General features: G+C 40.6%; 1 protein-coding gene across 1 annotated transcript; it reads right to left on the reverse strand.

Annotated features, from left to right (window-relative positions):
• Positions 1 to 12,113: 12,113 nt before the first annotated feature.
• On the reverse strand, positions 12,114 to 12,491 carry LOC145392716 (protein GVQW3-like). The gene has a single exon (XM_080267016.1). It carries the CDS (start codon positions 12,489 to 12,491, stop codon positions 12,114 to 12,116), a length of 378 nt encoding a protein of 125 aa, XP_080123142.1.
• Positions 12,492 to 14,786: the final 2,295 nt, after the last annotated feature.

A 14,786-nucleotide genomic window follows, 5' to 3' on the forward strand; every position in this document is an offset into this window, starting at 1 on the left:
GGGTCAGAAATGAGTTTTATTGAGTCCTGCATGCTCGTGTACAGGTACTGTATAGCCACTCTCTCACGCTCACCACGTACGTGAGAGAAAGCCGTTTTCTATGTAAGGTTACTCAGGTATTTATGCTAGGAAGGTATAGCAATGTTCAGTACACTTTTCTGATCACATATTACTTCAGCATCTATCACAGTTTGCGTGTCTTTCTCACTGTGAATGCATTATGTTACACTTACTTAAAGATACATACAACCTGACTTCATTTCATACAGTCCTGGCACTTACAAGAAGGTATTTACAACTTGACTTCACTATATAGTCCTTACACTTACAAGAAAATATTTACAACTTACACATGTGAAAATATTTGCAAAATGCCTTCACTATGTACAGCACTGGGTGAGGCACAAAAGCAGAGTGAGGCAGAGCGAGTGTGAGGGGGGAAGTGAGTGAGTGTATGGCCTTGACAGCCTGGGGGATGGTAGAGGAACAGTTACCTTACATGCCTGCCAATTTTTACCCGCGAATCTTGAAAAAATGCGGTCACAGTGAAGTTTTTTATTTTAAACCGCTTTAAAACGGCACTGGCTGCGGCATTATGTCAGAGTGTTTTAAAACACCACTGGCATGCGGCGGGTTAACTGGGTAGAGATACAGATGCAGTGTCCACCTTGGAACCTAACCTCCACATTATTCTCCATGCCTCGCTGTCAAGGTGCTGTCAGCCACGTGAAAATGATTCATTGCCAGGGATGGCCCCACAGTGGCAGCTCTTTGCTTGTGGTTGATGGGTCTGTTCAATCAGACGGGAGTAGTACAGCAACAACAACAAATTTCGATATGCACTTCGTGCTTTGTAAATATAGTACAATGTATGGGATCCCCAGTGCCATACTACAGTTTCTGTGTACCCTTTGAAAATGCTGCAATATTCATAGAAATTTGTATTAGAGGACATTGCAGACATTCAAATTCTGTAAATTCAGATGTTACTGTATTGTAGTAATGGATACTTACCGGTATGTGCCTTCTTATATTATGTATTGAGTTGAATTTTTTTACAAAACATTGTAATATTTTAATTGTAAGTTGGTACACAAACATTTATGAAACAGTTCAAATTTTGTATTGCAAATCCTACCTCACCCTCTCTTAGGTGGGTATTGAGGTGGGGATAGTGTTGAGTTTATCAACAGGGAGAATAATCAAATGTTGTGTAAAGAACCCTAGTGAAGATAAGAATTTTTATGTACTGCAACATCAGTGCAAAGTGATCTTCCCAGCTCAGTGTTTTGAAAACACTTACAGGCACTGCTTTCAAACAGCAGAAGAAATATCTGAAAACAGTCTATAAACAGTTCATTAGAACAACATTATATTGCATGAGCCCAAACTGGGCCTCCACCTTAACTGCCACAAAAATAACAAAACAAAGCCATAAGAATAGTAAGATGTACAAAGACCATAAATAATGATCAGTTGCATAGAGAAACAAAAATACTCGTAATCAAGGACCATATGCGTGTGACAGGAAAACAATTTATTGCTTCAGCTTAGGGCCCACCTCTTCCACATACCTTTATGTTGCATCACCTTCCATCAAAAAGAAATAAAAACACTCCTAACATCACATAGAATACCTCAGTAACATCCCACCTTGTCCACCGAACATCACTTCATGAACATGTAATAATGATAATAATAATAATCTCATCTTTTGTTTCTCAAAAGCTCTAAACCTCCCATAGGAATTCATTAGCACTGGAAATATTTACACTTTTACAGTTACAAAATAATAATGTACATGATCATCTCACCAATACAACCATCCAAAACCTCCAGCCAGACTACATCCTTTATGAATTGCCACCAGACATCCACTCCTCAGAAACCACATTACCCAGAGAGATATGGGGCCAGCTAGCCAAACTACTATGTAGCCATCATGCTTCCACGCTTCAATGTCAACACAAAATACAAACAAACAGTCCACTGCAGTGCAGCCCCCCCCCCCCCCCCCCAGCGCACTCACTCATCTTACGTACTTAAGTAGTGCAGCACATACAGTCCTTCAACACAGCCTCAACAAAAGATCTTATGAGCACCTGGCCGAAGTTGCCAGCTTCCTGCATTTCACTGGCTTCACATCCAGATGAATGTGGGATTGCAACTACCACAGGCACTACTGCTACATAAAAAATCTAGCTTGTGCTGATCCAGCTCCACAGTGTAGATTGTTTTTCCAGTTGTGTTGACCCACCTCCACAGTATAGATTGTTTTTCCAGTTAACAGTGAGAAACGGTCAGCACACAACATGAAAGTACAGTACTATATATACAGTTGAAGGCTGAATCTTAATTATTATTATTATTAATATTTTTTTTGGACATGTGGAGAGAATGGAGAATGAAAGACTGACTAAGAGGGTGTATGTAGGTGAGGTGGAGGGAGGGAGAGGGAGGGGTAGACCAAGGATGAGGTGGAGGGATGGAGTTGAGATGTATATGAGGGAGGGGGGGGTGAGTTGGGGGGAGGGGAGTCAAATGGTGGGTGACAGAGTGACTTGGAGGCGTTTTGTCTGCGGCCACCCTTTGCGGGATTAGGGCGTCGGGCTATAGATAGATAGAATATTTTGTTTTTTGGTCGTTACTTATATGTATCTTTTATTTACTGGGTAAAAATTTGTTAGACAGATGTGATGCTTGTGGGAATACATTTTTCTGGTACCTGCCTGTATTAAGAATCTGATCCTGGATAATATAAAAATACTTGTTTTCACAAGTCAGTCATTTTTATGTTAAAGAAAAAAAAAAAAAACATCAGAAAACCTACTCATACATCAAAGGATGTTATAACTTAACAGAAAAAAAGGGGAGGGGAAAGCTATGTTAATATTGATTCATCAGTCATTTTTATGTTAAAAAAAAAAAAAAATCAGAAAACCTACTCGTACATCAAAGGCTGTTATAACCTAACAGAATAAGGGATGGGGGGGAACTGTGTTAATACTGATTTGCATAGGAAACAACATTAAATGTATAACTTTTTCTTCATCATCATCATCATCATCATCCAGACCTCCTCTCCTACCCTAGGGAAGGGTGAGGAGTAGTAACATCCTGACAGCCTAAGTTTGCCCACTCAGTGGACCACGCTTCCATTCACTCAACATTCAAGCCACCGGAATCCTGGCTCAATCTGATACACCAGAAACATTCACCACATTCTGTAGCTTCACATAAACTTACCCCATAGAGTCAGTCCACTATGTTTGTGGAAGATTGAAAACTATCCCCCCCCCCCATCATCATCATCATCATCATCATCATCATCATCATCTAATCCAGTGTTGCCCCATGAAGAGCATAGGAGCCGGGGGCCGGGCTAGTTGATCCTGACATTTAAGATGAGAACAATAAACCCCAGCCACCCCTTAAATAGAAACCTGCACCTGCTCAGCCCGATTGGTTTACCTTAAATACCCACTAAAATTACCCACTAAACCACCAGGTGCCATAATTTGGTTATATGGTTATCACCCAGCATAGTACATGGTTTCCTGGTGTACAGAATATCATTAGGCTTGTCACTCTGTAGAGTCACCTGTAGGCAGAAGGAAGAGGAAAGAATGAAGGAAAGGAAGACAGAAGAGGAAGGTAGAAAGGAAAAGGCAGGCATCCAAGAGCAGCACTACATCGAGCAAGTGGATGGTGAGTGCCCCCACATACCATGCAGTAAAAAAAAAATAATAATAATAATAAAAACAGGGTAACAGTAATTTTGTATTGGCAGTATAATGTGATACCAGTAACATCTAAAGTGAAGTCTACAAAACCAGTATTGTACAATATTTCTAAGGTACTGTTTACCATGGTATGATAACAGGATATAAACAAACATCTAAGATTATTGTTTTATTTTAATGAACCCATTAACAAAAGTAATGTATAGATTCCAGAAATGTCTTGTATTGAACACTGCTCAGCTAGACCCAATTTGTCTAGTAAAGCCTTACAGTACTAAAAAATATTCACTACCTCCTGGTGCATGATTAAACATGCTATATCCAGTTTTCTACCTTTATACAGCATCTTCCTGTTTGTGGGTTATAATCCACAGGAAGAGCAACTTATCTCTTAGGCTTCACAGGCATAACAATTCTAATTTACACTCCATGTAAAGATTATTTCAACTCTATGCCCAGTCAAACATGTAGTGAATGTAGCAACTCCACATACAGCATAAGTTATTCTTCTCAAGTAAAAATTATTCTTTAGTATAAACTGCACACATGAGATTATGAATGCATTATTAGGGAAATTGCGGTATATAATTTCATTACTTTAAACTTCTGACAAGTTTGTTTCAGTAATTCTTATATTCAGTTGCTTTGCCAACATGCACAAACCTACCTATCAATTCAAACCTAGACTGATTCATTAATCCTTCTAAATTATATTGGCTAAGTTTATAAGCTTTCAGCAGTCCTTATCAAATATGATTATTCACTTCCATTTCTTTATTTTCATTTCTCACTTGACATTCCCATCTATCATTCACAAGTTTCATTTTCAGTTTCCTTTTATAAAGGTTCCAACATGCTTGCATGCGTTGGTCTTGGTCACCTGATGGTGGCTCTCCACATCGCTCTATCGTTAGCAGCCTCTCTTTTCAGTCCCTAATCAAGGAGATCACACCATGACCACATCCCAAGTCTTTGCAGTCTGCCTCTTGCAACTCCACCCACACACCCCTCACTCTGTACCCAACTATCATGCCCCCCCCCCCCCACATGTCTGTACCACCTCGGTCTACCTCATCTAATTGCAACACTAATATTCAAGTCCTATCCCTCCTCTCAACTCTTCACTGGGGGCAGGGTGGCTTAATGGTAGAGCGCCTGACTCAAGACTGAAGGGTCGAGAATTTGCGCCCCGCCCAGGTAGCAGCCCTGCTGGGAGAGTTAGCGCTCTCCTGTCACCTAGTGGGGCTATTATGATCTACCACAGTCAAGCTTGGGAAATTCATTTCCCAAATATAAACAATTCCAATTCATCTCTTCATTTACAATCTCAAATCCCCAAGCCTGTCATTCAAGAATCCACTACACATCCATCTGCTCATTGTCATCTCTCTAAATTTGTGCCCACAAACATCCTCATTTTTCCCACCCAAATCTCACAGCTGTATAGGATTACACTCCTAACTATGTTCATGCATGAACCCCTAAGCACGGTGGGAGAGTCTTCAGTAGAAGAGGGGAAGCAACTCTCTAAATTTCTTCCAACCACTCCTTACTCAAGGTGTCAAGCTAGCTCCAGCCCCACCTCCAGCACATGTCCCTCAAATAACAAAGCTCCTCCACACACTCATTAGACTCTCAAGAAAGATTAATCCTTTCCAGCCTTTCTCCTGTATGCTCTCCTTTACATATGACATACTCAAAATTAGCAATATTTTTACAGGCTACCTCTGTTATCACTGCACTAATTGTAGTTATTTCCCACATCCTTATGGCAACCTTTGCATGACCACTCCAGCTTTGATCATATGGTCACCTGCCCTACTGTAGATATCATCACTTTGGTTTATCCACAATTGCTCTAAAATCCATGTACTTCATTTCATACTTCCACTTCCTAAATATTTCCTCTGTTACCATCTCATTCTCCACAATCCATTATTCCAGTTCTGAAATCTGAGAAAAAATGGGAGAAATGGAGTTCCCCCGAGCTAAGCCCTGTATTGGACTATATAGCCCCGCTAGGGTTACAGGAGCGAGCTACCACTCCCAGCACGGCAGCCCGGGCGAGGCTCGAACTCGCAATCCCCCGATTACGAGTCCAGCACGCTACCACTGTACTACCGCGCTCCCCTCTGAAATCTGAGAGATTCAAGCACCGTCATACACAATAAGGGGCTTCAAACTTGCCCTTGATGCACATCAACATTTATCACTCAAACCTCCATTCCCTCTCATCTGAGTTCAAGTACCTTTGTATACTGTCATAACCACTCAAATCAACAATACCTTAATTCCGAGCCTTCTCACTGTCCACTTCATTTCCATGAGCACTCTGTCAAATGTCTTCTCTAAATCAACAAAATCAAAGTACAACTCCCTCCTCACTATACATTTTTCCTGAAGCTCCTGGACAATGAATATTGCATCATTGGTACCTTTGTCTAGCATAAGCCCAAACTGCACCTCAATAATATTTACTCTTTCCCTTACCATACCTTCCAGGTCTCTCCATACCTTTATTATCTAATCCAAAAGCTATATGCCTCTATACTTTTCTTCTTTCCAGGGCATCACAAACAAAGGTGATGGTATCTAGGGTTGGTGGAAGCATTGTCAAAGAAGAGGGAGAGTGGCCCTGTGCGGTTTGCCACAAGGGCATGGGAAGTAATTGCAACTTGTGCTGTGTTTGTGATAAGTGGGTGCATAAGAGATGTAGTGGTATTAGAGGCAGACTGTGAAATAATGCTGATTTCATGTGTGTGGTGTGTCAAGGAGAGCATGTGGAGATTGTCATGTGTGAAAGGATCAATCTTGCTAGTGAATCTCTCAAGTGTGTGGAAGAGTTTTGCTACTTGGGAGACATGTTATGTGCTGGAGGTGGGGCAGGAGCTAGCTCTGTGACTAGAATGAGGGGTGGTTAGAAGAAGTTTAGGGAGCTGTTGCCTCTTCTGACACTGAGAGGGCTCTCTCTCCATGCTAAGGGATGTTTGTATGCTGCATGTGTTACGAGTGTAATGCTGTATGGTTGTGAGACCTGGGCAGTAAAGGAAGAGAATATTTGCAGGCTCAAATGTACAGAAATGGTAGTGATTAGGTGTATGTGCAATGCATCCTTGAATGCAAGGCCTGGGGAGGCTAGGTTTATGATGGAAGAGTTAAGAGGAAGGATGGGGATGGAGTGTATACAGTATTAGTGTTGTGATGAGGAGAGGTAGATTGAGATGGATTGGGCAAGTGGAGAGGATGGAGGATGACAATTGGGTGCAGAAAGGTAGAAGGTTTTTACGCTGGGGGTATGGTAGTGAGAGGTAAACCGAAGAGACTTGGGATGAGGTCGTACAGTATAACTGCAGGAATAAGGGACTGAATAGGGAGGCTGCCAGAGATCAAGCAGCATGGAAAGCCACCATTAGGTGACCAAGGCCAATACATAAATATATGCTCAAGCCTTTATAAATGAAATGAACTCTTGAACCAGTCATCAGGAACAACACAGTTATATATTGTGGAATTTTTAAAATCAGTAACTAAACCCACTCCTATATCTCCAGAGGCCTTTAAGATCTCAGCAGTCAACCCAGACACACCCACAGCCCTCTTCACATGAATTCTTTTGATTGCCTTGCCCATGGTAACAATATCAAACAAAGGCCAAGAGCCAAAGACTGCATCTCCCATCTCCAAACTTTCCGTTACACTCAAACTCCTTATTCAGCAGCTGGTTATTATGTTAACTCCAAGTATCTTTCATATCCTCTGTATCCACCATTACCAATCCTTCAGTACTCTTTACACACTGCTCACCAGTGATATCCCTATCTTTTCTAGTCAGCTGTTAAGTCACCTTAAACACCACATTCCTCCTATCAGCAGTATTTAGGCTAACCAGTTAAAGTCAGACTCAGATTATGCCCTGTATACAGTACCTCCTTTCTGGCTCTAAACTTAGCTGCCAAGTATTCTTTTGTCATCACCCTTTTTCTATTCCCTACACTATGTTCTTTTCTCTAACTGGTTTTGACTCCCTCATCTGACAACCACGTTGCCTTATATCTTGGTGAGCCCCTTGTCCAGTCAAACACCGAATCAGTAACTGAAGAGATTGTTCTGAGAGCTGTGTGTCGCTCATGTACACTTCAAGTGTCCACAGCCCCATGCTCAGCTACCTCCATTTCTCATGAACACTCTTTGTTTAATTACCACAGCTTATTCCTATTTCAACATTTGACTCCTCAACTGTTGTGTTCAGCATGGAGTTGGTAATTTAGCAATTTATTGTATATACCTATCTAATGCTTGGCATCCAATCCCACTGTTCAGCCCAGGAAGTAACAACAAAAATACTGTATTACCAAGCCTTCTTTTGTCAAGTACTCCAGTCCAATCTTCAATTTTGTTCTTGATATTTCTTTCCTCATTTTTCCATCAGCTTCACTATTTTATGTTATCTATCTACTTTTAATCGTGCTTTTAGCACAGCTACCTTGTTTTCTTTTTTTTATGGAAGGAGTACTGTAGAAAAAAATTTAGAAGCAATAAAAACTACAATCTTTCATCTGCAAATACACTTAAACACCAAATACACCTCTACACCTATTATTATCTTGCTGTGACAGTGAGTTGAAGTACAGTAAAACCTCGATATAACAGACTTTAATAGTCCGGAATTAGCTTTTATCAGACTCTTGGAGCTACCGGACTAAATTTCTATATATTGGAAAAAGTCCAATAAAACAGTCTGGACTGCCTGACCACTTCAGCTATGTTCACCACAATAAGGTAAATAAAAGACATGTTTATCAGTGTACAGTACAGTATTATTATATATATTGTACCATTTGATTAATCCAGTGAAGTTATAACACAGTACAGTACCACAATGGTAGTCAAAACAGTTTAAAAATCGTTCATGCAATCCGGACTAATGTCTGGTATTTTGGAAAAAGTCCAGATTAGCAGGGGGAAGTGCGGATGTCATTTTTATCGGAATTTCGCATTTTTCGGAATGGTTTGGGCCCCAATTAGCCTGTTATAGTGAGGTCTTACTGTATAGTCATTACCTCCACTAGGAGGTTATGTTTTACCCCACACTGGTTTGTTTGTTTGTCTGTTTGTTAGCAGTATTAGTCAAAGTGTTATGAATGGATTTTGATGAAATTTTGTGGAAGGGTGGGTCATAGGCCAAGGAAGAAATGATTAAATTTGGGGGTGGACCCGGATCTGGATCTGGAGTATCCCACACAATATCACCAAAAGTTTTCAATGAATTTCAATGAAATTATGTGGAATGGTGGGCCATGGACCAAGAAAGAGTTTATTAAATTTGGGGGCAGATCCAGATCTGGATCCAGATCTTATCTCCATGGATCCGAATCCAGATCCTTTTTAACCCCTTGACGCCCAGAACGCATATTCATTGTAATTTGGTTATCATCAGACAATTTTAATGAATATGAGCAACATTTTATAGATAATTGTTTCATATCCTTGTCTACTAATTAATTGGGATTATTAATTTATTTTTTATAATTGTATAGCCAAGAAACCATTTACAACGCTGGGTGGTAACCATATAACCAAACCATACATGCTCCCTACATGTCAACTAGTGGGTTGGTGGAGGGTTGCTGCCCCTCCCTGTAAAACAACTAACTCAAGTGTCAAGTGGCCACCCTTTATGGGATTATGGTGTCTGGCAATAGATAGATAGATGACTAACAACAGACGATTTCATTTTTATATATCAAAGGAGAGACCTGGGCGTGAAGAGGTTAATGGCAATGGCATTGGCGGAGGTATGTGCTCTCTGAGAGCTCTCTAGTTTCTGGCTGTTAAAAACAGCCAGAAATAAAAGGGTCTTTGAGACCAAACAGAGGTTAAGTAGGTCACTTTTCCTGTTCACTGGTCCAGCCAAAACTGAATATAATGACAGGAAAACTGCCATATATTAATTAAGTTGAAACAAATGGAAAATGAGATAAGTGTGTAAGTCATACGGCTTCCCCCAAGGGTGCAAGGGCTCGTATTGAACATATTGTTTATGAGGGCTCCAGAGTGCTCAATAATCTCTGTTCTACGTTGACCCCGCATATAGAGTTGAAACAACTGGAAAATGAGGTAAGTGTGTAATTCATATGACTTCTGCCTGGGTGCAACGGTTACATTCTCCTTTTCAGTACTTTTACTAATCTCTGTTCCATGTAGACATTCTCATCGTGTCTGAGACCTCATCAGTCTCCAAAACACTGTGTGTAACACAGTATTGTTTCCTGTCATATTGTACCATTTATAAAGGCTCCATCATGCTTACATGCATCAGTCATTGCCACCTAAAGGTGGCTCTTCATGCTGCCCAATCTCTGGCAGCCTTCCTATTCAGTCTGTCATACCTAAGGTCACACTCTATGACCTCACCCCAAGTCTTTTTTGGTCTGCCTCTTGCAACCCAACACTCAACATTCACACCTCTCATTTTCTGCATCCAACTGTCATCCCTCTATCCTCTCAACATATCCAAACCATCTCAATGTACTCCTCATCATAACACTAATAAATTCCAGTCCCATCCTTCCTCTCAACTCTTCAACCACCACCTTAACCCCCTCCCCCAGGCTTTTCATTTAAGGATGCACTTCACATCTATCTAATCACTCACTTTTGTACATCCAAGACATCTGAGCCTACGAATATCCTCTTCCTTTCCTGTCCAGGTCTCACTACCATAAAGTACTACACTCCTATTACATGCCACACACAAAGATCACTTAGCATGAAAGGAAAGCCCTCTCAGTGTTAGGAAAGGCAACAGCTCCCTGAACTTCCTCCATCCACTCCTTACCCTAGCCACAGAGCTCGCTCTAGCCCCACCTCCAGCACATAACATGTCCACCAAATAACAACACACTCAAGGAACTCTCCTCCAAAGTCAACCATATCATGCCTAACAATCTCTACACACTCTCCCCAAAACACTACACACACAAAATCAGCATTATTCCACAGCCTACCTTGAATACAACTAAATCTCTTATACATCCACTTATCAGAAACACTACACAAGCTGGAGTTATTTTTCACACCCTTGTGACAAACTGCACATGGTCACACTCCTTAAGCTTTGACAGTGTTGCCATCACCTCTAGATATCATCACTTTTGCTGTTTTCTCACTTACTCTTAAATTCTTGTATCCCCACTGCATCTCTCTATTTCCTAAATCTTTTTCCTCTGCTTCCCTCTCATTCTCTACGATCAACGACAAGTTATCAGCATACACCTTCTTCGATGGGTGTCCAGCTCTGAAGTCACATGAAAGAGCTGTAAGTACTAAGATGAACTATAAGAGGTTTAAGACTGACCCTTAATGCACATCAACATTCACAGAAAACTCATCATTCAAACCTCCGTTCACTCTCACGCAGGCGCAAGCACCCTCATATAATGCCATTATGTTTTACTGATCAATAACTGTTAATGAAGTGGACTAGAGGTTTATGTATAATATTTATCAAAAAAGGTAAACAAGGCTGTATTTAGATACCAAGGTTCACTGGAAAATACTGCAAATTTCTGATATATGTGAAGGCATATCTCTGAATGATGGAAGGATGTTGAAAGTGTTTTATAGCAATTTTCAGTTAAAGAATGTTCACTCTGATGGTAATAAAAATTATTCCTGTGGGCAGTTCCACGAAGCCTACTGCACTGCAAGCATATATCTGTATGACTAAAGAAGGAAAAAAAATTACATCATCCTAATCACCACCATCTCCTTCAAAGTAGTCTCCTTGGGTGTGCAGACATCGATCCCAGCGCTTCTCCCACGATCAGAATGCGTTCTGGAAGTCCTTGAGCATCAGCTTGTTCAGGAGCTTCCACGATTCCTCCTAGATCTCCTCAATGGTGTCAAATCTTAGTCTTTTCAGCTGGATTTTCATTTTAGGAAAGTGGAAAAAATCAGAGGGGACCAAATCTGGTGAATACAGGGGGCAGGGGACAATCAGCATGTTTTTTTATGCTAAAAACTGCTGAACAACAAGGGCTGTGTGCACAAATGGAATGTCATGGTGAAGCATCCATTTGTTTGTACACCACCCATCCATCTATTTGGACATTTTTGCCTTACGTCCTCCCGGAACCATCTCAAAACGTCACAGGAGAACTTTGCAATGACCATCTGTCCTTGAAGACTGAAGTCCATATGAACAATGCCCTCCATGTCGAAGAAAGTGATGAACATTGACTTCACACTGGTCTTGACCTAATGTGCCTTTTCTGGTCGGGGTGAAGCTGGGCTCTTCCACTGCAATGACTGTTGTTTGGTTTCCGAGTCATACCCATAAACCCAGCTTTCATCACCAGCAATAACACTTTAGGGGAATTCAGGGTCATTTCTGCCCATTTCTTTGAGCTCTGTGCAGACCTCCACATGAAATTGCTTTTGTTTATCAGTCACAAGCCTCAGGACAAACTTGGTACTGATTTGACTCATGTCAACGTCACCAGACAAAATGTGTTGGCAAATTCCATACGATGAGTTAACAATGTCACAAACATCATGGACTGTCTTCCTGCGATCTTCAAGGATCGTTGCATGAACTTTGGCCACATTGTCAGGAGCTGAACTGGTGAAAGGGCAACCAGAATGTGCATTGATATCTGTTGATGCTTGTCCATTTTTAAAATGCTTGAACCAGTTGTAGGTTTGTGTAACCCCCAGAGCATTGCCACCAAATGCTTGTTTTAACATTTTACGAGTTTCTGCTGTGTTCTTCCCGAGTTTCACACAAAACTTGATGCACACACATTGCTTTTTCACATCCTCCATTTTTGAGATAAGAAAATTTGCAAACTAACCCAAACACAACGATAAAAAATCACACATTCATTCATTCATTCGGCTCCCAGGTAGGCATTTAGCCTGTCAGGTGGATCAGCCGTCTCCAGTTGGTTCTCTCAAAGGCCTCTTGATTTCTCAATGCTTCGATGTTATCCATACCTCGTCTGTCCAACAGTTCCTCCACACCATCTCTCCATCTTTTCCGAGGTCTTCCGACTGATCTTCTGTCATCAGGTCTCCAATTCCATCTCTCCTTCACTATTCTTGACTCGTCCATCCTCTCAACATGTCCTAGCCATCTCAGTTGTGAATTTTCGATTACTTTTCTCACCGATGTTACTCCAACCATTTCTCTTATTGTTTCATTCCTGATTCTGTCTCTCCTTGTTTTGTCCACTATTGCTCTCAGTGGTCTCATTTCTGCTGCTTGAACTCTGCTCCAGTCTTGGGTTGTCAGAGTCCAGCTCTCAGATGCGTATGTGAGTATAGGTGTTAAAATAGACTGGAATATAGTTCTCTTTGCCTCCAGTGGTACATATCTGTCTTTGAGTATTGGATATAGAGAGCATACACATCTGCTATATTTAGTTATCCTTTCGGTGATCTCTCTCTTATTCTTATCTCCCTCCTTCGTAAAAATACACCCCAGATATTTTACAAGTTCTACTTCTTTGACCTGATCGCCCCCAACTACTATATCATCCGCGTCATCATTTTGCTTTTTCACAGTGAGTATTTCTGTTTTGTTTATGTTTATTGTTACTCCTGCTTCTTCAAAACATTCCCTCCAGCACTCCAAAGCTCTTGTTAGTTGTGGCCGGCTATTACTCCAACATGCGATGTTGTCTGCGTAGGCCAATATATCCCCTTGCTCTTCATTTCCAAACCTTTCCTTGAATCTTTTAATTATCATGTCCATATAAGCAATAAACAGTAATGGGGATAGTAAACTTCTTTGTTTCACCCCAGTTTCCACTTCAAACCAAGTATCTTTTTCATACCCCGTTCGAACCTTACATTGATGAGGGTCATATGTACTATTAATGGCCCTCTTCAATCTCCCAGTGATTCCATATTCCTCTACAAGACACCTCCAAAGCTTTTTCCTAGGAATCACACACATGCAGCAAATGCCTCACCCTGCACAATGCCACTTAACACACTAACAAAAGATGTGTGCACTGCCATCTAACGTCCACACATCGTTCAACAAGCGATCTCCATCCTGTTTTCAAATTTCAGGAACTTTTGGGTAACACTTCATACATTCCATGACTCTGGAGAAGGTGATCTTGTCAGTTAAATGTATGCTGCCTGTCAGTCATATCTACGGCAATTACTGTAACTTAGTTTTCAATACTGCACCTGGCTATGTGAGAGTTTTAAAAAAAACTCTTACCCATAACTTATCCTAAGTTTATTTATGTAAAATTTTTTGAAAACTAATCTTTAACAATAACAAAAATTTTAACGAAATGTAACTAAGTATTTAGCACAACAGATGCACTTACACTTTTGTCAACAACATAAAAAGAAACCAATAATAAGAGCAAATTCCATTTTACCCCCTTCAACGTATAGGGGCCAGAAGATGGGTCCACAACAGTTAAGAGTAGCAATACATTTAACGAGCCTCCTTTGGGGTAGAACCTACAGCAGGTCATGACTGCAACTGGGGTGTTTTAACCATTAGACCACAGGCGGCATTATTAAAATATCAGCAGATATTAATTAGGATGATCTGCTCATGTCCACAAAATTAAATTTCTGAGACGATACCAACGGAAGCTTCAAGTGGCAGGTTACTAAGATACATGTTAGTAAAGAGTGGAATTACATAGAAGAAATTTTCTCTTACATACATATAAGTTAGTTTTTGACTGCCTCTGATATACAGTATATCAAAAGCAGTCAATACTAACTTGACCCCTTCAACTTAGTGATGTAAGTTTTATCTAATTCTTGCTACTGCTACAGGATACTGTTTCTGCAGTTTTAGGGAGACTTCTTGTGGTGATAGGAGTATTGAAAATTCCTTCCAACCCCTTCAGTACCAGACATCCCTTCTAAGCTCAATAAAATAATTCCATGGTGAATAATCTGTAGGAGCAAGGATGAAATGGAAGTACGATATACCTCATCAGACTGAAGGGGTTAAAGTTAAAAAGTCTAAAAATTAAAGATAAAAAACTTAAGATGAGCTAC

Source organism: Coenobita brevimanus, chromosome 23 (genome assembly GCF_032717465.1).
Source record: "Coenobita brevimanus isolate Jiangsu-jjx chromosome 23, ASM3271746v2, whole genome shotgun sequence".
Lineage (NCBI taxonomy): Eukaryota > Metazoa > Arthropoda > Malacostraca > Decapoda > Coenobitidae > Coenobita > Coenobita brevimanus.